Source organism: Phragmites australis, chromosome 1 (assembly GCF_958298935.1).
Source record: "Phragmites australis chromosome 1, lpPhrAust1.1, whole genome shotgun sequence".
In the NCBI taxonomy this organism is placed as follows: Eukaryota; Viridiplantae; Streptophyta; class Magnoliopsida; order Poales; family Poaceae; genus Phragmites; species Phragmites australis.
The window spans coordinates 31,503,385-31,530,363 of NC_084921.1; the positions used below are offsets into that span (position 1 = coordinate 31,503,385).

The window sequence follows — 26,979 nt, forward strand, 5'->3', positions numbered from 1 at the left end:
TAAGGTGGAGAGGCTTGGCTCTGGGGTGGAGGTGCCTGAGGCAGAGATGCTAGGCGCGAGAGTGGCCATGACGCTGGTGATTGTGACAGCTAGCGGCTGAAGATAATATCCCGTCTGGGCCACAGACTGAAGTTGCCAACTGCCTCATCGAGAATCTTGATACCCTCAGGAGTGTTGATGCCTAACTTGCACTTCATAAAAAGTGGTTGTATCGAGTCCACTTGTACCTTGGCGTAACCGATCGGAATTTCTTGATTGTAAAACATACGGCTTGGAATGGCCTGGCCCGTTGCATCCTCGACAGTGAAGTCTCCTTGCCGACTGGAACATGTAGCATGTAAGGGGTAGCCTCCATAATATCATCCATAGGATATCTCTGGTTATCGACCTGCATAGATCCGACGTAGCTCCGAAAGCCTAGGCTAGTTGGTTGCTCTACTATCATTAATGTCGTCCTTTTCTTCTCCTTTTTATTCCATATTTTCATGAACTAAATCTTAACTTGTTCTTGTATCTCTTTCACTGGGGTCATCTTATATCTATTATGAGTCTTGTACTGGCACGCGACGTCTGGGAACCCATGCTTCTAGCCCACTTTTGATTCGATGCCTCGAGTGTGATCCGGTGTTCCTTGTTCCTTACAGCCTTGGTAAGCCGATCATTCTCCCTATCAGGCTCTAGAGACCCTTTATTAGTAATCCCTTGAATGGTCTGGGTAACTTCCATGGTCTCAGGGCTTTTGAAGGCTAAGTCCCTAGACTTGGTTCGTTTTGACCAAGCATAGACCCGATTCCTACTTCGCTCATCACAATTTTCCAAATGGTTGGGTTTCCGAGCCTGGGCAACCTCTTCTTCTTGCCTCTTCTATTCATAAATTTTGGGGGCGTACCCAGACGAGCCTAGGTGATGGTGATACTTGTTCATCTTCGCAAGGTGCTTGAACGATTCACCTAGTTTGATAGCCTCAGGTGTGGTCTTCTGCCTAACAAACTCTTCCTATTGGTCTGGCGTAATCTTTCCATATTTATTAAAGGGTACCAAGTTCTTCTTCACGAAGTCCTTATTCAGCTCACTCTTCCAGCCTCGGAAGCTCTTTCCCATAGTTTTCAATGCATTTTATTTTGCGGCTTCCTTTGTTCCCGAGGGGAATTGGATGGTTCTCTGCAATGTTACCTATAGGAACTTTTTCGTCTCATCCAGCAGTAACCGCCAATCAGTTATAATGATTGAGATGTACTCCTTAACCAGAAATCCACAACTGTTGCAGAATTTGGCATAGGCCTCACGAGGTGCAACAAGCTCCCCTTCAACACTGATTTCTGTTATTGCATAAGTGTCGGGAGGCAACTTGTTTCTGCTTCGCTCGCCTCATCTTTGTTTTAGCATACCCCTAGAGGGACTCAAAGTTTTGGGCACAAAGGAAGCAGAAGGTTGTGGTGCAGAAGGTCGTGGCTCAGATGATCGACACAAAGATCTTTGCACCCTCACCCTCTAGAGAGAAAAAAAAAAGAGAGTTGACATAAACAAAAAAGTATTTCTCAATTTAAGAAGTATAAAATGCATTTACTCAACTAAATACCTCTTCGACAGGATCAAGGTCGTGGCGCCAGAAGCTTGATGCATTCATGTCGTAGTAGTTGCATTAGGTTTTATGTGTGAAAAATGTTTGCAAGAGTTTGTTAGAATGCGCTTGTTTAAAAACTCTTTATGAAAATGGTTCAAAAATGAAAAGAAAAGCTTTTTCCTATTTCCTAAACCTAACCTAGGCCAATTTTCCTTCCCAAAGCCGGACCAAACCCACCTCTCTCCCTCCCCTTTTTCCGCCCGGGCTGCCTTCCCTTCTCCCTTTTCGCATGGGCCAAAGCTCATTTGCTTTTCTCCATCCCCCTCCCTTCTCTCTCTGGCTGAGCTGGCCTTCTGCCAATCGAGCTGCCTCCACCTCCCGCTGCTTTCTCTATCACATGGGCCCACACCGAGCCAAGCCACCGTTCCAAACCCCAGTCACACTGAGCCGCCAAGCCGTCGACTCCCCTTCTCCCACCTCCTGCCACTCCCTCTCCCCTCCGCTGGCCGCCATGAATCTGTGCCCTCTCTCCTACCCAAAATGGCTGAGTCCAAAGCATTAAGCCCCATCAAGATGCCCCCAATAGTTTTCCCATCTTCAGTCCTCTCTATTGCTCGGGTAGTGTGGTAACCACCAACCTTAATGGCCATTATCATCGGTTGTTTCTCCTCCGCATGCCCCGGCCACTTCGCTCTATCCCGCACATATTAAAGCCACCCGTTGCCTACACGGTGAGGTTTCGCAACTCCTCCACTTGCTCACACCCCGATTCCTTTCCCATAGCGTCATCGTCGCTGCTTTCTTCTTCGTCTCCGATGAGATGTGTCGCCGCTGCTCTTCCCACAACTCTACGACATCTCCGACTGAATTAACCACTTCTCCGGCTCTGTAGGTGCCTCCAGAGGTGATCCCTTGGGTTGTCATCATCGATCCGACTCAGGAACACCTTCCCCGACCGCCAACGTCAACTTCTCCGTCGCCTAGCCGCCTCAACCTCGCTTCAGCCTCGATTTCGCTCAGGGTGAGCTCGTTGATGCCCCCTCTCTATTTTTTGTCGCTCGTCAGAGCTCCCCGGTTGTAAAAGGATCATTTGAGCCGCTCTCCAACAGCCCACCGCCTCGCATAGCCCCACCGGCGCTGCCAGTCCATGGTCGACCCGTGGACCGAGGGCCTCCCTTCGGCTCACAGCAGAGTGGACTCAGTCCACGCGATTTTCTATAACCAAAATAATTCTATTTTGAATAATGTCATCAGCTTGCACAATAAATAAGATTTTCCATATAAAAATAATTATTTTAATCTCTATTATTAGGTAATTTTGCATTTTAGCCCTAGAACTTCAAGCTTATAACTTTTTGCTCATAGCTCTGTTTTAGGTGATTTTTACGCTCAAATTCTCGTAGCATCACGTAGAATATTTTTATAAGAGTTTGTTTACTATTTGGTGCAATATTATTTTGTTTGATTGTGTGCTTGTGTAGACGAATCAGTTCAAGGGCGATTCAGAAATCTTCAGGAAGAAGACTTTTAAGGAACTGTGCATCGCCTTAATGAAGGCAAGTGTCTTGACCATGTTGTGAGCCTAGTTTTCAATTCAAGTCAGTTTTACAAAACATGCATGCAGTTTTTGTGGAGAAATGTGGTAGTTTAGCAAACACAAGCAACATGTGTAGTTTTCATCTGTAGACGTTTTAGTCAATAACATGAATATAGTGCTTAGCCATGCTTTTAGATGAACATGTAGTATATAGGTGATGAATCATGAGCTATGGAATTAAAAGTTGAGATAAGAAGTATGATATGGTAATTGAAGTTATTAAGGGATTTAACAACAAGAAATCTATGGTTTGGGGAAGAAGGGGATGTCGGTGTATGCTTTCTAATATGTTTTAGGCATGTTTAACTTTGGATGGATATTTTGGTGATTATCCTTGTTGGTTAGTTGGCGGTCTTGCCCAGACCATATTAAGAACCGATTTGTGGAGCGACCGCCCATGACAATAGTACAACCACAAGACCTATATGGTACGGATTGGCTAAGCAACTAGATGTTCTCCCAGTGGTGTATGAGCCAAATAGATGTGTAGAGAAGGAAGGGGTACTTCCCGATTCTATCTGGCACAAGATGGGGCTTTGGGGTGGAGGGTTACTCCATTTATGTACGACGGCGGAACTTCAATGGGCAAATACATGCTAACAGAGTCTTTGAAAAAGCCTCTTAGTGATCTCTCAGCGCACACCTCAGAAGTGTGTAAGGTACTGACGGGTACCGATAAAAGAGTTGGTCATGACTCGTGGGTAAAGTGTATAACCTCTGCAGAGTGTCAAATTGAATATTAAGTCGTGCTCACAGTTACGAGTGGCATGGACCCTCACATAATTAGTTGGGTGGATGTTTATCATGGTAAAGAAATTGTTGAATTCTCGGAGGTTAAAGGAGATCAATTACGCTTCTTTCCTTTTGAAAAACTGTTTTCTATAACCTTAGTCTAAAATTGGTTTTTATGCAAATTAAACCCTAAAATATAGGAAAATATTGGTTTTATACTCCATGTAATGCTTTCCCCCACTTGTTGAGTATTGAAAACTTTCGAGGAATATCCTGAAGACGACGCAGAGTTCTAGGTTTGTGGAGCTTCCGAACGGTTGCCTGAGGAGTGGGCACGGCGCTATGTTTTCCTTCCATTGCTATGTAATTTTCTTTAGACATGTGTGGTCATTTTGTATTAAATAATGTTGTAATAATGAGCACTGTGTTTGTTTTCCACCAGTGACGTCGCTATATGTATGTGTAAATTGATCTTGGTATACATATAGTTTATATTCAGTTTGATCTTAAAATCGGGTGTGACAGAAGTGGTATCAGAGTCATGTTAACCGTAGGACGCAAGCCTAATTAAAAATAGTCCCATATTAAGGATTTAATTTATAAAAACTATAATTACAAAAAATACCCTTGTGCTTTATTTTTATTGTTTCATTGTGATAAAAATTGCTTTACTAATACTCTCCTGCTTTCAACATATAGATGGCCCGCACGAAGATAACCCCACGCAAGAGTGTTCTGGTACCTACTCCAGGGGTTGGGCTTCCACGATGCCCCAGCGTACAAGGGGGTCAGGATTCCCTTTGGTTACCGTGGCTACTCTTGGACAATGGAGCTTAGGGGGTTTGGCTCTCCGATGCACCGATCGAGCTAGAGGGCATGAACACCGAGGTTGAGAGACTTAGGGGCTGTCGCACGCCGCCGAGGCAGAGTTGTGGTCGATGACAGAGCAGCTCGACACCGTCACAAATGAGTGGAAGGAGGTCATGGCTGCATGGCATGCTAGGGAGAAGGTGTTGCTAGGGCACACCCGTGCGGCCGAGGAGGAGGCTAGCGCAACACTGCAGGAGAACAACGAGCTCACCAAGGCACACCGGGTGCTCAGCAAGGAGAACAACGGCCTGCACTATGCGGTGGACCAGGCCGTCAAGGAGGCCAATGTGTCTAGCGAGTCGCTTGAGCTCGCAAGCGACGAGAACTGCAAGAACGATGACCAATGTGTCTAAGATGCCATCGCTAAGAAAGAGCGCATTCTAGAGACCATGCTGCAGGAGAATAGAAGCCTCAAGGCCAGCGAGACCGTGGCGCGTGCACGCGCTAAGGAGCACGATGACTAGTTTGCGCTCGCAGCAACAATGAAGATAGCAATTGATGCTGCCACTTGAAAGACATCGGAGCTACCACCGGAGAAGTGGAGAAGCAAAGTGGTGTAGGGAAAGCTTAGAGTGGCATTCTTGGACTCCAGCAGGGTGACTGAAGGTTTATCTAGCCTTAAGTGTGATTTTGATAATTAATAACAATACCTATTAATAACAATTATGTTAAGAATTGTTAATAAGTTGTTCCATAGGTGATTCATGGAGGATGGAGCATGAATTTATTAAGGAATACCATGAAGATCAAGAGAGATACATCAAAATCAATGAGGTCTAGGTGATGCTCATATGATGAAGGAGAATCTAGAGTGAAAGAGATCTCAGAGGTTGAAGATGGTCTCAATAAGATTAACAATAAGTATGAATGCAAAGTTACTTGTGGAGATCAAGTAACTAAAGGTATGAGATTGTAAATTGTGTTTTATGGAGTAACTTATGTGCTTTGTGCTTGAGAGTAGGTTGCGGTTAGGTTCCATAAAAAGGCATGAGTTGAATTGAGATATTTAATGTACGAAGTTGGAAGAGCAAGATCAAGACAAGTTTAGTGTATAATTTATATGCTTAATGTTTACGGATCATGCCTTGGTGGTGAACTAAATGAAGATGACGCGAAATTTAAGTCTCCAATGATTTGTGCGTGAGAAGGTATCGAGAGCTTCGATAAGCTTCCAGAGATCGAAGATCAATATGGAAGCGAGGATGATCATCATCATCAAGAGAAGAGAAGTTGATGATGTGACTTGAAGAGCTATGAGAAGCATCGACGCTTGAATGACGTGTTCGTCAAGTCTGATGGAATTACCCAAGGCAAAGGTATAACTAGAATAGGTTTTCTAGTTTTGCTAGTCTCAAGGAGTATAGTGGGAGATCAAGTTATAGTATCGATAGCCGTACTATCAAGAGGGGCTGCCGAAAGCATTGCTCGATTGTTGTGTTGAGTACTCAAATCATATGTTTAGCGTGGGATGGGTTTGTGTTGAAAGCTCATTTTAGGAGTCCGGTGTATCTAAAAGGTATTTTAGATTTAACCTTTGTTGTTGTCGGTCTTAGTGGTCAAAATTGGTTGTTGTCATGTCTTAGGGGATTAAGCTTTATACAATGGGACGAAGTGTTCGAATCGGATTTCAGAGTGTTTCTAGTTTTGATCCAATATTTTTGAGATCATAAATTCAGTAGGGATGTGTAGCCCTCTTAATAAGCTTTTTATATAGTCCAAAATCATCGTAGTCGGATATCAGGATCAAAAGTTATCACCGTATTTCAAAGGGTCAGCTATACTAATTTCGGAAGTTTCGATCCAAGTTCTGATGGATAGATCGGAAGTTCCGATCTATTGGAACATCAGATGTTCAGAAGAGTCAGGATTCTCGGTTTGGAGTTAGTTTTTAATAAGAAGATCTAATGTGTGATTTTTAGCTGATCTGGAGTAAGTTTCATCCAGATTCGATCATTGGGATTTTTGGGATCGGAAGTTCCAATCGGAGGATCGAAAGTTCCGATCTGTGCAGTTTAAGTCTAGGCTAGTTTTTCGAAGTGGGGTATAAATACCGCTTGGCCTCCTTGAGTGGAGCTGGTTGTTTGGCCGCTTTGTGGTGCTTGTGACATGTGTTAGAACTTGGTGTTCCACCTTTGAATACCCCCTCCCCTCTCTATAAAGAATTATTGAAAATCAAACCTTTGTAGCTTAGTGAGGATAGAGTGATGTGTGTGGAGTTTGAATTGCTTGCACGTGTCGTATTAATTGTTTGTATTTGAGCACTTGATGTTGATCATGCGCAAGTTCGAGAGTTTATTACTCTTGGAGACCACTGTCTCTTAGATGGTTCGGTGATGGATTACTGGCGATATTCTCAAGTGAAGACTATAAGAAGGCCCGGAAGTGGTTGCGGAACTCATCATCTCTGGAGTGAAGAAAGAGTTGGTCATAGTGGAGTCGAGGAATGCATGTGTGCAACCTCGTGAGAAAAATGATTGAAAAATACCAGGCTCAAGTGTGACCGAGCTTCCTCAACAGAGATGTAGGATATCGGTGGATATCTAAAATTCGGTAACAAATTATTTATCTCCATATTTCCTTACTCTTGTGCATTATTTTGATATTCATGCTTGTATGCTTATTTGTATATGTATTGAGTTAATTTTTGATATTCAAAACTGTTGTTTTGCACTGCATAAGTTTTGATGAATAGTATCAGAACATCTGATTAACCATATTGGAACAACCGACCATATTGGAACATCTAATAAACAGTAATTTCAAAATTTTCAATTAGAGTTCTGTTGCATATCTTTCTAAATTTGAATAATATTTGTCACACACTAGGATTGTAATATTCATATTTATTTAGAGGAATTGTACACTAGTTGAGTCTAGTATGTTTAGATTTTTTATTTATAGTTTATTTTTGCTACCAGTTTAAGCTAAATTTCAAAAGAGGAGGAAGTTTTAAAAAAACATCTATTCGGTCCTCTTACACCATATCATTATCCTTTCAGTGACAGCGGGCCAGAGCCCAGAAGGACCGGATGTTTGCGTCGCTCAGCAACCTCACCGAGTTCAAGTCGGCAGCGGCCGTGGGTGCGATGGACGACTACGAGTTCGATCTCACTTCAATGTGGGCCAGTACGGTGCCACGGAGCATGCCATGAAGCACAAGAAGAGGTCGATTATGAGGAAGTTCGGGGATCTCTTCAGGAGGCGAAGCCTGTACAAGTTCAATCTAGCTCTGGTGCTGCACTACTAGGATCCAGATAAACCATAGATGTTTGCGAGATGCTTTGCAGTGTCCTTATTGGTTGATATGCATACAGGTAAGAGAAAAAGTATATCGCCACCACCACCATGGTCTTCAGATCTCGCATCTGCTGGAAACATGGTATTTAGATCTCGCTCCTCCTTCACAGCGTGGAGCGGGCCCGCGAGAGCCTCCAGGAGGACCCGTGCTCCCCTGCGGCGAGTGCGGCGGCGTTGGCCGAGTGCTCGTCGAGCCACGCCTCTAGCCCCGCCGCCCTTATAACAGGAAGACTGAAGAAGAGAATGGAAGAAAGGTACCTTTGTCATTTTGTGTCTCATTTAACAGCAGGCTGACTGAAGAACAGACGGCAGTGGCAAATATGGGATGAAAAACTCTACTAATAATAAATAAGAAAATTATTTTTCTCAGTGACAAATAAAAACAATCTTATTTTTTAATGGCAAATAAGGAATTATGTCTTCTTTCTTCTCCCTCTTTCCCTTCATTTGCGAGACAGACACGGATCCTCTCTTCTTTTCCTTTTTCGGCCAGAGCTCACTTTTTCTGTTCTCTGATACACGACAGATTGTTTGGTCGTCCATTTAGAATTTTGAATGGACGCTGGATGCATAGTGCATACTGCACACATATGTATATCTCAGTAGTTAGTAGCTCACGACTTATTTATTTATTTATTCGCACTCCTAAATTTTATTGAGTTCAGGCGATTGGTGTAAACGCACATTTTCTTCGCTGGCAGGATTTTCCATCTTCGAACTTAGCCAGAGGTTGGCAGGCAACAGAAAGACGGTTGGGACACTATGACCCAGGCAACGTATAGCCGGTGGGCTGGTGTCAAGACAGAGGAGCTCAAAAATTAATTGATTAGTGAGAAAGGGGTGACGGGGGTGGAGGCAAAGGTGGATCTGATGGTAGAGACACTGCTAAAGATGAAGGATGCGGGTGGGGTGAGGGATTGAGAGTCACTACTGAGATAAAAACGATAAGGATGAAGTGATGTGCTAAGAAACCATTAGAGGAGGAAGATGATGTGTAATTCGTTGGGTATTCATGGTGTGATTCATGTTGGTCGAATGAAAGGATCCTTATTTTCGGGCAATTAAAATTTAGCATCTTCTTTTTTTTTTTTTGGTGAGAGCAGTATTCAAATTGATGAAAGCATAACGTTTTGTTCAGCACAAATGCAGGACAAGAACCGACAATCATGGATAGCCCAACTCAGCCCGGTTTGCCATGCCAGCCCCAGAAAGCACTCGGTTTTGGGGCCCAAAATCAGCCCACACACTTGCACTTTTATATATATATATATGAGAGGTGAGAGTACATACACCCAGGAGTACATACTAGTTTTCCTATATATATATATATATATATATATATATATATATATATAATCCAACTCGCACACCCCTAATTAAAAAATTCTTTAATTAGTTACTTTCCTAATCAGAGCAACTAACTCATATTAGGATCCCTCGCGCAGATCGCATCCACGTGGAGCGCGCGAGGCAATCCCTAGGCCAAGCCACAACACCAGCATCATCGCATCGCCGATTTGAAGAACTTGCTAGCTTCATATCATGGCCAACCAAGGAACTCGTCACCCTCGCATGACAGCAATGCCCAAGCAACGGTGACTAGGCCAAAGGCCACGCCGTATCCCTCCTCTATATGGTGATGATGCCTTTCTCCTCCCCCAGACAAAAAAGTAAATCAATACAAATCTAGAAATCAAGTTGGATCATCCAGATAAGCAAAATCAGAAAAAAAAATTGAGAGGCAATCTGATGCAAAAAAAAAAAAAAAAATCAATATACAAATCTAGAGAAAGCAAAATGATGAACCCAAAAGAAGCAAATCAAATAAAAATCAGAGGCAAGTCGATGAATTGATGGAAAAAGAAATCGCAATCAGAAAGCAATGTTTCTATTTATGAGAGCAAAATTTAATAACTTGAAAAGCAAATTGGTTTGAACTTTGGAGTGGAGAACCGACAAACAAACGCAGACTAGTTGAGGCCTAAAAAAACTCACAGCAGCAACGTCATCTTGTCACACCCAGTTTTATAAAGGAACAGAATCAGATATAAACTACATATATGTCATGACCAAGTATCATACATGCAATGACTTCATCAGTGTATCACATACAATATTATTATTACAACGTTTAACTTAAATAAATAGAAAAGACCTCAAGATCTTAACCAAAGTATACTAGTTAAACATAGCAAAGCTCCCATCTTTTACACGCAATCGGCCGGGGTTCACCAGCCTAGCAGTTTTCATCTTCGTCTCGGAAGTAGTTTGGTTCTCCTTCATCGTCTGAGCAGTGGTTTGATGTACATTTGAATAAAAATAGCAAATGCGAGTACATATCGTACTCTAAAAGTGTGAAAAATAAATGGCATGCAAGCTTGAATAAAGGAGCATGCTATAACAGGTATAATTTACATGAATGTCAACTATGCTAATGCAAGAGTTATAAAAGCATCCTATTTAACTAGGTAAATCATCATTAAACTTCCACTTCTAAAAATATCTTCACATGTTTCCTAATCACCTTAAATCCATATCAGGCTCCCAAACCAACCAACTTGATACACATCATAGGTAACCAAGAATCATCCACTACTATTACCCACAAATACTACCCATCACAGGTAACAACCCACCAACCAAAACCAACTAATCATGTGAAGGGACCATACCACTCTTAACCGTGAACACGGCTAATATATCAGTTTACACTCTGCATAGGTTTTCCAACTTTACCCATGAGTCATGATTTCCATATTAACACACTTTAATGGTGTGCCACCCGAAGATCACTACAAGGCTGTTACAAAGTATCATCCCAACAAGAAGAAGCCCATTGAGGTTTCACCACTGTTAAAGTGGAGTCACACTACCCAGAAGCCACCTCTTGTGTCTTGTAGCTCCAGAAAGAATCACTCTCCCCTTCCACTACACCACCATTAGCTCATTCTATGTTGAGGATCCGCTAATTATTTGGCCAAGCTATACCCATATAAGCCTCATGGTTGAACTGTTAATCGGGGTTACCTGTTCAATGAACCAGTCCTTAAGATACCGAGTAGATACTACCACCATCCATAGGGCTTCACACACATGTGACTCACGCACCATCATCATCTAACCTTCTGCTCAACATCCCTATGTTTCATGTTGCTACAACAATTATCAGTATTCTCAACTCATAGTTGCATAGACCATTAGTCATGTTTAACCAACAACCCAACAATACCCTTGTGCAAGGTTAAGCATAAGCTACCTAACATAACCACTACTGACAACCAGAGCGATAAGGAAAATATGGAACATGGTACTATAAGTAAATGGGATTCAGAATTAACAACATGCATGATTGAAATAAGAATACATTTGAAAAACTGGGATCAAAATGTTCAAGGACACTTGCCTCTTCTAACTTGCTGCTAAGACTCTTCAAAGACTTGGTCCTAGAGATTCTCGAATTGCTCCTCGTCTTCTCTCGATACACACCGAAAAAGTATAACAAAACTATCTAAGAACAGTGCACCAAACAATAGCTAGCATCTATGAAAAAGGTACTAAAAGATAGTGCACACTGCTATGAATGCGAGAGTGTGAAAATCGTCTAAATTAGAGCTAGAACGAGAAAGTTACGCAAAAAAAATAAGTTTAGGGTTAAATTAGAAAAGGAAAAGGATATATTTTGAATAAAACAGAAAGGGCAAGGGCCTTTTGTAAAAATAGAGGGACCTATTTGTAAAAATAGAAAAGTTTAGAGACTAAACTATAAAAAGACATGGGCTTTTTCGGTAAATACAGAAAAATTCATGAGCTTAAGTGCAAAATTGCCAATTTTCTCGAATTAAAAATAATTTGACTGACTGGGATTGACACATCACCGATGTTGCCGACGTGGCTGACGATGTGGCGGGACACGTGGCCTTCTGACGAGGCAGATCGGCTGATTGGAATTATATTGATATGTGTCAACGTGTGATTGGGCGACGAAGGGGTATGCTGCCGATCTAATGCCGATCGTTCAACATGGATCGGATGACTGAGATGCTCAGGAAGGGCTGTCCAGCCGGCGGCAAAGAGCGAGGCGGTAGTGGCGGCTCAGGCACAGCGAAGCATGGCTGGAGCTCGATGAAAAGCACATCGCCACCCACGGATCACGGAGAGCAGTGGAGCATGGAGAGGGGCACACAACAAACTCACCTTGGGTGTCTGCAACTTCAAGAAGGCGGCGAGACAGGTTGGCAGTGATAAGAAGCGGCGGGATTGGCTCCTCACGAGCATGCTGTCCCGGATCCGGTCTTAGCTTCAGTGGGGAGACAACGAGAGTGGCGGGCATTGAAACTCGGACGCAACGACAATGACGACGGCGACACTAGGGTTTCGAGCATATGCGAAAAACAAGGGGGTGGTGATCCTATATATAAGCGATTTGTCCTGGGGTCACGCTAGGGCTACAGCACTCGGGCTCGGTCGAGACTTCGCGTGGCGGTGCGTCGACCTTGAGCCAGACTCAGCCGGAGTCCGGGTCGGATACAGAGCTAGGGGACGGGCCCCACCTATCGGCAACACATGGTGGGAGAGGGCGAGCGCGCATGGAGATGAGGTCGGAGGGTGGCAACTAGGCTAGCACACATGGCCCAAGCGGGAGGCGGGGAAAAGGAGGGGAGACAGGCTTAGCTCAGGAGAAAAAGAGGAAAGGAGCTGAAAGAAAAAGGGAAAGAAAAAGAAGAAGGTCTGAGAAGGAAAAATTGATTTTTCTTTATGAAATCGATTTCCGACTTTTCAAAAAATCTAATCAGTGCTCCGCAGAGTTTTTCAAAAGCTAATTTCCGCACAATAAAACCTTAATGCATCTACTCCAACATAAATGCAACAAATAAAATAAATATAACCTAATTCAATTATTAAATTTAGAAACTATGCTTTTTTATCTAGGGTTTTTAAGAACTAAAATTAACACCTCTAATCTAACAAACAAATTTATTTACTATTTCCAAAAGTTGAAAAATTAGGGTGTTACACACCTCGCGCCCTGACAATTCCATCTCTCCATACTTGCAAGTAAATGACACAATCTGAAATAGCAAAAATCTACATAATTCGGGCATTGCTGCAACATGAGATCGAGACACACGGAGTCGTTGATGCCTAGATCTGTTAGCCCGCTCCAACCCCTTTCACAGGCTGGGCAGCCCCGTTGGCACCCTGCCCCTACAAGGTCAACTTCATGTGGTAGCCCCACGCTCACCGCGTAGGCCTTCACGACATGCTCGGTGTCCACAGCATGAACTTGTCGTACACCATGGCACACACGGTTTAGCTACAGGCTGACTTGGCGTGGAGGAGCTCGTTCAGCATGTGCAACCTAGGCAACTCGTCACGGAGGAGCCCTTCAAACGTGTGCGACCTGATTGACTTGAGCCTCACTTAGAGGTGAGGGCAAAGAGAGAAGGCCAGCAAGCTCGATTTAGGAGTGTAGAAACATATGTGAGAGCAGAGGGAGGATCGTGTGCTCGATTTAGGGGCAGAGAAAAGGAGAGGAGAGAAAATAAACATGTAGGTTGTTGGAAGCTGGACCCTGAAAGAGAGAAGGCTGTGTGGGGCCCATACGATGGGGAGTGCATGTGAATCCGGCAAGAATAGGACAGGTGTTGAAACTTCCGTGAGTATGTTCCCGTCGCGATGCATAGCGAATGGAGGATGGAAGCGTGGGTGCCGAGTGACAAACGGACGCACGGTCATCTCCCCTGCTCGGCCTAGGTGCGCACGGGCCGGTGCGCAAGCCAAGCCTGCGTATCGACCGAAGCCGTCGTCTCGCCTCTTTTCCTCGGTTCCACCCGTACTCCTGTCCACCACCGGCGGTTGCGTGGCGCTCGCTCGCTTCACATGCACATCGCCATGTCCTCCGCCGAACTTGCCGCTCCGTCACTTGCTCGCTCCTCCTTCCTTCCCCTCTCTCCGCCCGCCCCTGCCTTTCTCTCGTCTCCCACCCCTGCGCGCGTCTCTCTGGGTTCGATCCACTGGGCCATTGCACTTGCGCACTGGGATTTCGCGCGGGAACCTACAGGTCACCGGCGTGTGGGTGTTGCTGCTGGGGCTGGGGCGAACAGCCGGCGTCCTCCTAAGTAACGTGATTGGCTTGCCACGCCCGCGTTGGAAGTAGGTAGGTGGTGTATGCATGAGCAGGAAGAGGAGAGAAGGAGGAGGCGGCGGAAGAGGCGGTGGGCCAGGGGATCATCACGGCGGCAAGGGGTCCGGCGGCGGCGCGACCGATGCGGTGTCCATGGATGGTGGCCTCCGCGAGGTGTCGGTCTCCGTCGTCTTCTCCGTCTGGTGCCTCCTCTTCCTCCTCCGCTCCCAGTTCCTCCACAGCCAGACCGACGACCCTTCAGGTTCAACATCCATCTTTAGCTGCATGCCTGGACATCCTTGTTGATCGACCGAACGATCGATATCTTCTGGTTTACGCATAAAATTTAATTTGCAAATTTTCTGATCGATCGATCGATTGATGGATGGACACAGACTTCTACGAGGATCACGGCAAGCGCGACAGCTACTGCAAGGTGATACCGCTGGAGGCCTACGTGTTGCCGTACCATAACGTGTCCTCCCCAACGTGCCAGACCTCCTACTCGCCACGCCAAGAAGCGTCCGTGTCCCCACCGGGGCTGCCGCCATCCAACGCGTCGTCGGCCGAGGCGGCCTTCGTGGGCCTCGACGAGTTCCGGAGCCGGATCATGCAGGGCAAGGCGGACAACGACACCGGCCGACCCGCCGACGGCGCCGCGCACCGGCTCGAGCCCAGCGGCGTCGAATACAACTACGCTGCGGAGTCCAAGGGCGCCAAGGTGCTCGCGCACAACAAGGAGGCCAAGGGCGCGTCTAACATCCTCGGCGGCGACAAGGACAAGTACCTGCGCAATCCGTGCTCCGCTGACGACAAGTTCGTCGTCGTCGAGCTCTCGGAGGAGACGCTCGCCGACACCATCGCGCTCGCCAACCTGGAGCACTACTCCTCAAACTTCAAGGACTTCGAGGTGTACGGCAGTCCGAGCTACCCAACGGAGGCGTGGGAGCTGCTGGGCCGGTTCACCGCTGAGAACGCCAAGCACGCGCAGCGCTTCGTGCTGCAGGAGCCCAAGTGGACGCGCTACCTCCGCCTGCGCCTCGTCAGCCACTACGGCTCAGGCTTCTACTGCATCCTCAGCTACCTCGAGGTTTACGGCGTCGACGCCGTCGAACGGATGCTCCAGGACTTCATCGCCGGCGCCGGCCCCGAAGCCGACGCCTCCAAGGACCGCACCGTCAACGCCGCCAACGGGGACGTCGGCCGTAACGACACCACCGCTCAGCAGGGGCGCGAGGTCCACGCCAAGATGGACGGCAGCGCCGGGCGGAACGATAGCACCGCCGGAGACGCCAAGAACAACGGCTCCAGGGGGGGCGCCGGCGAAGCGAAGCCACCGACACAGGCCAAGGAGGCGAAGCCACCGCAGGTCGCGGCAGTGGCGTCGACGGGCCGGACCCACGGCGACGGCGTGCTGAAGATCCTGATGCAGAAGATGCGGTCGCTGGAGTTGGGCCTGTCGACGCTGGAGGAATACACCAGGGAGCTCAACCAGCGGTACGGCGGCAAGCTGCCGGACCTGCAGAACGGGCTCTCGCAGACGGCCATGGCGCTGGACAAGATGAAGGCCGACGTGCACGACCTCGTCCAGTGGAAGGACAACGTGGTACGCAGCGCACAATGCACGTGTACATGCATCAACTCTAGCACCTAGTCATGCCATGCTTAGTGCTTGCGAACTGTTCAGACCAAGGACCTGAGCGAGCTCAAGGACTGGAAATCGACCGTCTCCGGCAAGGTGGACGACCTGATCAAGGAGAACGCGGGGATGAGGCAAGTGCACCGCTTAAATTGCGCCGACTGTTCACGCGTCGCGAGTGTTCATTCGATCGCAGAGACGGCAGAGTGGTATTGAAATATTGTCGTTGGATCGTCAACGGGTGCAGGGCGAGCGTGGAGGAGATGCGGGGCACGCAGGAGACGCTGCAGAACAAGGAGCTGGCGGTGCTGTCCATCAGCCTCTTCTTCGCGTGCCTGGCTCTCTTCAAGCTGGCGTGCGACCGCGTGCTCTTCCTCTTCGCTGGCAAGGAGGAGACGGAGGAGAGGATGTGCAGGACCAGCAAGGCGTGGATGCTCGTGCTGACCAGCAGCAGCTTCACCACCCTCATCGTCCTGCTCTACAACTAGAAACTTTTTAGGAGTTATGCTTTGCTAGCACGTCGCTCCGTGCTTCAGGTCATCAGCCTAGTCCGTCCGCGTCGCCGTCTTCAGCCCTTCATTTATGCGGAGCACCATCTTGAAGTTACTTTTTGCACTGTCCTGGTAGGTAATTTATTCCGCTAGGTGTCTCAAGTAGATGGGTCACTGGGTAATGTACTCTTTGGAAATAAAGCAGGTGATCGGAACACAGGTTCCATGAGAACTGATCATTGTAGATGAACTTCCAATATACATGTTCCATAAACAAAATATTACTTTTTTTTTTACTCTAACAAAATATTACTTTGCATGTTAGCAGAAGGATGATAAAATCATGCTGAAATAATACTTCTGCCAGCATCTTACTTTAATGCCAGTAATCGATAGCCAAAAAAATAGCAGTGCGGCGTCACGAATTGTAACTAGGAGGGAATCTATTAATGACCCGCAAAAGTAGCAGCACTCCCAGCGCGACACAGATGATAAAACTAGTGCTGGGACAGCAAGAACGGTGTTATATTATCACTCTCATGGTTCATTCAAGTAACTTCCATAAAAGGATTCATTTTGAGGGCATATAAGGCACAAACGAGTCAGCTTGCAGGGTACTGCAACATATGCAATGGATACAAAATTACAGAGCACCACAAAATGGACAATCGAGCGAGCATATTATTGAGGCAATGTTGCAACGATGTGCCCGTCTTGCTGGCATTCAGCACTAGAGAAGCTTTTAAGAAACAAAATTGTGAACAAAGGCAGGAATCATTGCCATTTCGACAAGCATCAGCTAAAAGAATATATTATAACGCAGGTCTTAACCAGGGGAAATCATCTAGACCTTATATCCAGTTAAGGTGAATCCTCTGCCAACAATCTCGCCTACGCAGAACCATGCATAAAGCTCAACTCCAAATAATGTCGCAATCCCAAGGTCCTCAACCTTGAACTCCTTCCTGTTCTTCCATACCTGCTTGACACCATCAAGCTCCTTCCAGAATGCCTCATAGCGCCCTGGTAGACTGAACAAACACAGTTACGGTTATAAACCATGGAAAGCAAACTCCTAAGTAGTACAAGTCATAACAGAGACATTTTGCATCTAACAGGAGCAAGTGGCAAACAATGATGGGTTAACTGCTGCTCCTTATGCTTTAAACAAGCCATTTGAATTTCTAATAGTCAATCTCAAAATTCAAAACACTTCCAGACTAATTTATTAATGCCAAGAATGGAAATTCAATAGCCTTATGAAAATAAGATTATTAATAAATAAGATTGCTACTTGGAACTATCTACCATGACTTGAAACATTGCAGAGAAAATGCAGGTCCCCAACACTACAATCACCACTATGACGATGATGTTTAAATTGGTTATTTTCGCTTGTTTGATGCTGTGGACTAGCTAATGCAAAAGGAATACAAAATCAAGGCAGGGTCAAGTGTCCATCCAGTAATCCTATCACATATGTCAAACCAAATAGAGGCTAGGCTATAGTATTTCCCAGAACGACCAACGAATTGATAGAGATCTCATAATCAAGATACAGGTTAGCTAGAGATACCAGAAAGTAAGCGAAGGAGCATATTCAGGATATGGATACACCTGCATGCTGCACCAGCCAACTTTACACACTTTGTTCAAAGCAGCTTGTGTCAACATTCAACACCAAAGACAATATGCATAAACTTCTACAAACCAGAAATAAACATATACACAGGGTTTTCCTGTCAAAACCCGCATCCAAATTAAACAAAAATACTATGAAATTTCCCAATAACCAGTCAAGTTACTACTTGTCTTTACTGCAACATGTTTAGAGAAAGTTGAATCCAAAACTTTTTCAAGCATGCATAATTTTGGGCCACGGCAATGTTTATAAAGATCCATTTCTTGAATGATACAACAAATTCTTCCATATTGTGCCATGACACATCAACACCACAAGGGACTCTACACCAGGATACTGAATGATCAAACATTCATGGTTCCACCAAACAGTCATGCATTGTGCCCTATCTAATGTCTTCATGCAAAATGGGTCCAAGCAAAATGCAGAAAAACTACAAGGAACACATAGTTACACACATGGATAATCGAGCATAAATCGCATTGCTGCCTAGGTTTCTTTTGCTATAAAACTTCAAAATTGTACCTAATCCACTAGACCAGACTTGAATCCATGGAACTGGCAGGTATCATATTGAAGGACAACATGGAACATTCCATTGCATAAAAAGTCTGCAATCATGCATATAAGCTACAGTGCAGACATTACACATAGATAAGAGATCTATGGCATTCCCTATATGTTAGGAGGCACATAATAAAGATATATTAAGTGTCAAGTCATAAACAGTGAAGCCACAGAGAACCATGTTGGCCAAGCCGGCAAACCAAGAATTACATATTGCAAGTCTGGAATGCAAGCACTGGCCCTCAAAGTGAAGCACAAAAATATGACATGCTACCTATAAAAATTCAGTTGCACCACCGAGGATAACCGCATTATCCTGCTGTCAACCTTAGTCCGCTTACAGTACCTGACAGTCAACCCGGGCTGCCCCAGCTGCTGGTGCTGACCATAAGCAGGCCATATCATACTTCGTTCAGGTTCAACTAGGTGATTGCGATAGTAGACAATTACAGGAGAAACATTAACCGCACCGCATTACACCCATTGGAACAACAAGCCTGAACAATCCTCATTACTACTTACTACTCGCACGAACAGATCGCGCAACGCTACACACAACAGCACCCAATGCCAATCGGAACGAAACAACACAACGGACAGGCAGGCGTATTTACCTGGCTAGGCGGGTGTAGAAGAGCTGCTTGGAGAGCTCCTGGCACTTCTCGACGGTGGGGGGCTGCACGACGTATTGCTTGTTCTTCTCCATGGTCTCCTTGTAGTAGGCTCCCCCGTGCTTCGCGGCGAACTCCGCCACCTGCGCCGACTTCGCGCGCAGCTGCGCCAGCCTCGCCGCCATCGCTGCCGGACCTAAACCCTACGGCACCTCCACACAGGAAGGGAAAAGCCGAGTCAAATCGAAAGGAAGTAGATCTGGTCGCGTGGACCGGAGAGCACTGCGGATCTGGATGGAAGGGGTTAGGGTTTAGGAGGGAGGATGGGAAGCTTACCTTGCTGAACCGCCCGGGAGAGGTGGGAAGGCGAGATGGGTGGAGATCGAGTGGGAGAGGAGGACGGCGGGCGAGATGGTGCGGAGGTGGAGAAACGGTGGCGGTGGGTGGGTGGGTCGAGGCCTCGAGGGTAGTATCGTCCCTTCAATATTGGGTTTAGAGATTAGGGATTGTTTCTCGAGTATCGTAGATCGGTCGTAGATCGGATGCACGGTTCAAAACGAATTACAAATTGGTTTCACTTGTTTCCGACCGTGCGGATGCTATCTGGACCGTACGCACGCTCCATCTGTCATCCGATTGGCATCCGTTGTCGGCATATTCGTGAGAGGCGTATGCTCCCGCTCGGACATATCGATACGCACAGTTCAAACATTGGGAGGCGTGCCCGGGGACATTTCGTCATCTGCTTTCTCTCTCTAGGTTTATCTCTTTGGCTCTCTCTTACTCGCGGGCGATTTCCCTTCCCCCCCCCTCAAATCGATTGTCTATGGTTTCGGTTTTTAGTGTTTGATCTAGTGCGAGAAGTCAGAATCGAAAGCGGGGGAAGGTCACACAGGAAGGTGAGATCGATTTCCAGTCGATTTCGTGCCCATCAATCGATATCGGATTTGGGATTTTTTTTGGATGGTTTTTGAGTGTTTGTGCCTTTGATTTCCAGCGGATTGGAAGCGGGGGGATCTTCGCGTACAAAGTCGAGCTGGTTCGTTTCGTCACGCGCCTCTATCAGGTTCGTGTTTCTATTTCTCTCTCTAGCTCTCTCTCACTCCTGGGCGATTTTGCTTCCGTTCCTCAAATCGTTTTAATAGTCTGTTATTTGGTGTTTTGATGTAGTTGGAGTAGTCGAAATCGGAAGCGGGGGAAGGGCACACAGGAAGGTGAGATCTCGCACTGTTATTCTTGTCAATTTAGTTCTCTTCACTCGAAATCGGATGTGAGATTTTTTTTTGGTGGTTTTTGAGTGTTGAACGCGGCTAACAAGTCTTTCCGTTGAGTGTTTGTGCTTTTTTGGCATAGATGGAGGTTTCTGATTTAGCTCTGACGACGGACATACCTTGTGCCCATTAATTGTATTAAGCAAGCTTTTGTGTTCATCAAGCGACCGTATTGAGGTATGTAACATGCCTATCATTGCTAGTTTTGTTGTTTGTTTTTGTTTATTTCCATTTCTTGCCCACTTTTCTGTTACTAGTTTTGTTTTGTATGTTATGCAAGTTTGTGAAGAAAATCGATAGATTGATTAGGAGATGCTGTAAACAGTAGTATTGCTGTAGTTCATCAATAGATTAGCTTTTGTGTTATGGGTACACTTTTTTTTGTGCAAGTGCAAACAGTAGTATTGCTGCAGTTATCGAAAAATAGGTTTCATGCCAGTTTATTCTTGGGCAAAATTTATGATCAACTTGTTAGGTATTGAACATTTGACATATGATGTATGCTAGTTTTTGAGCATTGGAGCTATCTATTTTTTTCTTGTTTTGTTTTTTTGTTGGGCTGAACATATAGTTTGTTCAGAAATAGGGCTAATAAAAGTTAGTTAGTTCAGCATAGTAACCTCAATGTGGTAAAGAGTAATGCTTGCTTTTGGAAATGTTTCACCATGGCAGGATACTAGGATTACTTAGTTTTTAGTGTGTATACTTTTTTAAAGATAGATAGATCAGATGCATGCAGCCAATCACAAGCTTATGTGTTGTCATTGTGTTATTAGGTAATGACAAGGATAAATGGGAAGAAAAAGGATGTTACATCTTCGCGTAGCAATCATGTTGGGAAGTGCAACTATGGGGTATGTACAGCTAACTTTTTTTTGATTTTTTAATGATATTTTCCTTTTTTTAGGATTTTTGTGTAAATATTATAAGCAAGTTTTATCAAATGCAAAAGCAACTGGTTTAAAACCATGATGCAGTTTTGTTCATCGATTATTGCATTTGTGCATCCTATTCTCTATTGTCCCATATGTGTCTTATGATCAAAAAATCAGTACTTGCTGAGGGTTTCATCCTCTTTTGGTGTTTGATTGTTTATTTGAGTGTCTCATACGCATCCATGTTGATCGTTTTAGAATTAACATAATCTCTTCGCTAGGAATTTTTATCATAAACCAGCACTTCTTTGGCTATTTTTCATCATAAATCTGTGTATGCCCTTTTGCATTTTGTGCATATGCAATAGAGATAGAGCACATTTTTTGTATATCCTTATGAGCACTCATATGTGCATGCTTTTGTTATCCAAAAAACGTAGGCCAGCTGATTACTAGGGATAGAGCAGCTTTCTTTCTCCCTGTTGATCACTCACCTTTTTTCTTTTTTTGGTGAGCAGCAGGGATGAAGCTAATAAAAGTAGGTTTGAATACCTTGTTCAGTGTGCATTTTTCTGAAAATATGAAAGCAAGTTCTATGAATATGGAAGCAGTTCTTTCATAATCATTTGTCGCATGCACACTGACTATGTAGTTTTTTTTACTCATATGGTTTTATGCATGGCACACTGATTATGCAGTTTAGTAACCAAACCATAGATTTAATTTTTTTTACTCTCTTTTGTTTAATACAGGGTGCCAGAAATAGAGCTTCACCAGCAAGACTTGTCAAATTGTACAAAACTATGTCACCCGAGCAGCGAAACATGATCTAACAAAGTGGGTGATAAGTACCTTCCAATCCGAAACAAGTGAACTTGTGATACCTGGGAGAGGGAGGGTGAGTGTTGCAGCTGAAACAGTTCACAAGATTTTGGGTCTGCAAAGGGGAGGGAATAAGGTGATCTATGACTTCGATGTTGAAGCCATCGATTTCATTCATGAGGAATACCAAATTGATGATGGTGTGGCACCTCAGATCAAAACAATTGTGCAAAGACTTCAAGACAATAAGAATGCAGATGAGGATTACCTTAGGTCCTGGCTTATGTTGACTGTGTCCACATTCTTGTGCCTAACCACTTGTTTGTTCATTAGCCCAAAGTGTTATCCTGCCTTGCGCGATTTATCAAAAGTCAAGGAGCTTAATTGGTGTCAGTTTGTGGTTGATTCATTGAAAACTTCTGTACATGAAATGCAGACCAGGAATTCTATCAAGGGTTGCCTCTTCTTTCTTGTGGTAAGCTATGCAAGATACTATCCTTTACTAATTAGCATTTTTTGGTTCTTTTTCAGCTGTAACGTATTGAGGTTTTTTTCAGTGTATTTCTTTACTAATTAATTCCTTCACGGACTATAGATTTTCCCATTTAATTCCTTTAAACATATATTTAGCCACACATACATTGCTAAAATAAATAAGTAATGGTGATATGCATGGTCTTGCTGGAGCGCTTTTTCCATTTTCTATGCAAGAGTGATTTCCACGTGCTCATTTTGCTACACTAACATGTGCCTAGTATTTGCACCCTGCTAAGTTCATTGACAGCTACAAGTAGTATGCTTGTCCTCTTTCTGTTGTCTAATTGAGTGGATAGGACCTCTGTTGTTAGTAACTAATCCTTTTCTGTTATTAACAACAAGTCAATGTTGTTTTCTTTTTCCTAGAGATGCAGTGGACAAGCTGCTACTGCTGCAAACATTTGTCTCTTTTCCACTGTCAACATTAAGAAAGGTTGTGATTATTTTTTAAGCAACTTACTGATCATGGTTAAGCAAGTTAGTGATTCATTTTTCCTATGGATCGCTAAATGATGCCCCCTAGGAGTTAGATCAAAAAGCAGTATTGCGTATTTTTAAAAGCATTTTTTTGTTTCATCAGATGTTGTTTTTTTTAATACTTAATTGAGTGACCAAATACATATATGCTTTTTTTTTGGCAAGGTTGCAACTATACGTAACAATACGTCCTTGTTAGAAGCAAGATAACAATATAGTTATTTTTCATGTATTCTTTCTCCACAAGCAATATTGTATGTTTTTCATAAGCATTTTTTTTGAATCATCACAAGTAATTCTTTTTTTATGCTGAGTCTGCAAACATTGTATAGGAATATAGATTTTTTTTATTTTTTGAGCAAGCCAATTTATTCTCTGCATAATGTAAACCTGCTGTTGACTGAGCAGGTTTAATGAATATATGTTTTTTCATTCATCTGTGTAGGCATTGTACCTTGACTCATTGGCTGTTCCAAATGTTCAAATTCCTGGTGGTCTTCAAAGAGTTGTAGCTTGGAAGAAGCCACTGATTGACAAGGTTATCAAACTTGATACTAATATAGACGGCACCTTCGGGAAACTAAAAGTATGTTTGACTTTTTTCTGCAAATCAATTTTAACAATAACTTGAGGCTTTTTTTTATTTCAATGGGGGGGGGGGGAGGGGACTGATTTTTTTGTTCTTGTTCACTATTTATATTTTAGATTAAGCAAGAGGATCACTCTATTGTTCAGGAATCATTACTCGGACAGATGGAAGACATTGAGAGATTTGTTGCATCAAAGGTCAAACCAAGTCTCTCATCTCAGGTTTGTAAATTATTGTTTTCAAGACTTTCCATTATGGCAGTTTTCCATGGTAGCTACTAGTATTGTGGCAGTTTTTTGTTATCTTGTTTCAGAAGCAATTTATGTACAAATGATAGGTGTGTTTTATTGAATGTGAACTGAATCTGAAATGAGATAAGCATATCTTATCTTACTTTTTATATTATTCAGTTTTTACTTCTTTTTTTATTTAAGTTGTGCAATCTGTTGAAACATTTTCTTTCTTCCTTTTTCAGAAAAAGAGGATGCTATCTCATACTGTCAGCAAAGTTTGTATAGGTATCACAGAGCTTGTGGGAAACTTCCTAGGAGAGGTCTCTGAAATAATTGAAGGAGACAATCCCATGGATCAAAGTGAAACAACACTTAGAAGATCTAAGCGGACAAAAATCAGCGAAGAAGATAAAGATAATGTTGATGAAACATCTTTGGATTCTGATTATGAAGAGGAAGAAGAATATGACGACGAAGATTATGAATCAAGCCAAGACAATGTGAGTGATGAGGAGGAGCAGGATTCAGGTGCAGATGAAGGCAGAGATGTAGAAGATGAAGAATTGGGTCAGGAGGGAAACCCAGCTAATGATGATAGAACCAGATGATAGTGAAGGTAATGAAGAGATTGAAGTTCCATTTGTACGGAGATCAAGGAGGAGCAAGGTTATGGAATCAGGGCACATTGAGCCTGATAAGGAGCAGATTGAAGTTCCACCTGTCCTTGTTCAAATGGAGCCAAGCCTCACAAGGATATGGAATCAGGGCACAGTGAGCATCAACGATAATGCTGAAGCCTGTCCTCAACCTATAGCTGTCATCCCTAATAAAAATGCAACCAGCGAAGATGTGAGAGTTGATTACAAAGGTAAAGGACTTGCAAAGAGCAGGTGGCAAAAGTTGAAGCTGCCCGAGACAACTGGAACTTCATCAAACATTGCTACAAGCAACTCATGGGATTTCTCGCCCCCCGATTGCAACATTATGAAGTTCATTGACAGTGGTTCACAACAAGGTGAAACTGCAGTTCATTTTATAGAGAAAGGTTGCATGGCAGATTGTACTGAGGAAGTTCCTGAAGCAAAAGGCCTTCCACTTGAACAAGGCTCCGCTACACATAGCTGGTTAGATGATTTATCTTCTGAGGAGCTAGATAAGCTTTTACAAGATGCTGAAAGGCAGAGGAAAGTTCGAATTGATGAGTCTTGTTCAAGGAACATGAACTTTCATGACAAATTTGTATCAAGCATTGAAAAAAACATTGAATTGTCACTAATTGAAGACCTTCAAGATAGAACCCCAGCACCAAGTGTTCATGAGCCTCCTAGTGGAGCAAGCATTTCTGGTACAGTTACGTTTGAACTTCAGCCAAAGAGGATGTACAAGGTGCCAGCTGCATTGCGGTCTCCATATATTGATTACAGCAGTAAGAATACTTTCAAGTGCAGTAAGGAGATATGCATGGTGTACAATGTTGTGTGCCGAGCCAGCGGAAGGTCTACAAGGTCCAGCCAAAGTTCCAGCCCAGAAAAGTATGTCATCTTCATTTTTCATCCACCATATTCAATATAGCTGTCATATTTCTACAATCATTTACACAGTTTTACTTTTGCATAAATAGTTCATGATACTTTTTAAGTTTTATTGTTTTGTGCAGCCTTATTATCATCAACTACTTCGCCTACTTCGTTAGTTTGGCTCATCTTTCAGAGTCTGTTAGACCAAAGGGGAGGCTACTGAACACTGTTGCCGAAATTGGAATCTATGCACTGAATAATTTCAATAGAAGGAACCACATAAAACGAATACTGCCATTAAGAGTTGCTGTAAGTTTTTTTTTGGTTTTCTCCTTGAAAATATTGCAGTTCCTGCTTTGCCTAAAAATATTCGTTCATGATATGCAGCAATACTACTGCAGTAGTATTGCTAAAACCAGTACCCAAAAAGCTATTACAACTACAGTAGTATTGCTAAACTATTGATAAATTGCAAAAATACTACTATTTGCTAATCGATAGATTGATTAGGAGATGCTGTAAACTGTAGTATTACTGCACTAGATTAGCAATACTACTGATTTGCTTTTATACAAAGTCCTATTTGCTTTTCAATTTTATAATAATTGCTTATTCAATTGTACTGATTTGCTTTTCTCAGTATTCAAAATGACTTTTCCTGTCCAAAATAACTTTGACATGCTATTTCCATGAATTTACTTATCATTTTTTTACCAACTCATTCTACATTTATGCTGATTTTTTCTTCAAAATTTGTGTTCAATTTTGTATATTGGTTAGTTTATGTTGGATTGTTTGGAGACATGGAGAGAAAGAAAAACAAGTCTGTTTAGTTTCTGTAGGAGAGGCTGTGGTTACTTGTTTGACAGCTGCCCTACATGTTACAGATTTGAAAGCATTTTTATGTATTTCTGAAAGCAATACATAGTCAACTTAAAAGCTTTTTTCCTGATTATCAAAAGCAACTTCAAATGAATCACACAATTTTCTAATTTTGCAATAAACTGTTGATTTAGCGTCTTATATTCATAAAGCATTTTTAAAGCATCCCTGACAGCAATACAAAGCCAAGTGCAAAGCATTTTTTGTGATTACTCACATATTTGCTTTATAGTACCTACAGAAACATTTTTTAACAATACATATTTTTCATAAGTCAGAATCATACATACTTTGCTTTTTAGTAGTAACCCCAACTTACAATTTCCCTAAAATATCATGACATGCATTCCTTCTCTCCTCGTGTTCATTTTTATTTTTTTCAATCATTCTGAAATAATGCAGCTTGCACTTACTCTGTATTTCTTTTTGCTAGACTTACCTGCAAGACGGTCAAATAGACCATGCTGAAGTCAAAAGGGCATTCCACAGACGTATACAACATTTGGATCATTTTCAAATGGTTTGTTCTATCTTGCCTCAATTTTTTCTTTTTTATTATTAAGTACAAGCAGTATGTACCAAGCTGTGTTGCTTATGTTTTTGAGAAAACAATATAGGTCTTGTTCCCTGTCCTTCAAATAT

The 26,979-nt window shown here is 43.5% G+C and overlaps 3 protein-coding genes across 4 annotated transcripts; 2 read left to right on the forward strand and 1 right to left on the reverse strand.

Moving 5' to 3' along the window:
* The first annotated feature begins 14,121 nt into the window (after positions 1-14,121).
* Positions 14,122-16,514, forward strand: LOC133888676 (SUN domain-containing protein 5-like). Its single transcript, XM_062329008.1, is given in 4 exon segments — positions 14,122-14,471; positions 14,527-15,790; positions 15,872-15,957; positions 16,071-16,514. Coding segments are annotated over 4 exon segments (1,830 nt in total). The 5' UTR covers positions 14,122-14,232; the 3' UTR covers positions 16,312-16,514.
* Positions 16,515-16,975: 461 nt separating this feature from the next.
* Positions 16,976-19,603, reverse strand: LOC133915242 (uncharacterized). Of its 2 annotated transcripts, none has more exons than XM_062358333.1 (3): positions 19,471-19,603; positions 19,138-19,337; positions 16,976-17,345 (listed from the first exon to the last, which is right to left on the reverse strand). In XM_062358333.1, the coding sequence occupies exons 2-3, from the start codon at positions 19,317-19,319 to the stop codon at positions 17,159-17,161; spliced, it is 369 nt and encodes a 122-aa protein (XP_062214317.1). In that variant the 5' UTR covers positions 19,320-19,337; positions 19,471-19,603; the 3' UTR covers positions 16,976-17,158. The 2 variants fall into 2 exon arrangements, with proteins under 2 accessions (XP_062214317.1, XP_062214308.1); XM_062358324.1 differs by having other exon boundaries at positions 19,138-19,346; positions 19,471-19,602.
* Positions 19,506-24,546, forward strand: LOC133884088 (uncharacterized). Its single transcript, XM_062323471.1, has 6 exons — positions 19,506-19,577; positions 20,132-20,200; positions 21,182-21,259; positions 23,562-23,702; positions 23,822-23,926; positions 24,181-24,546. The coding sequence occupies exons 1-6, from the start codon at positions 19,506-19,508 to the stop codon at positions 24,544-24,546; spliced, it is 831 nt and encodes a 276-aa protein (XP_062179455.1).
* Positions 24,547-26,979: the final 2,433 nt, after the last annotated feature.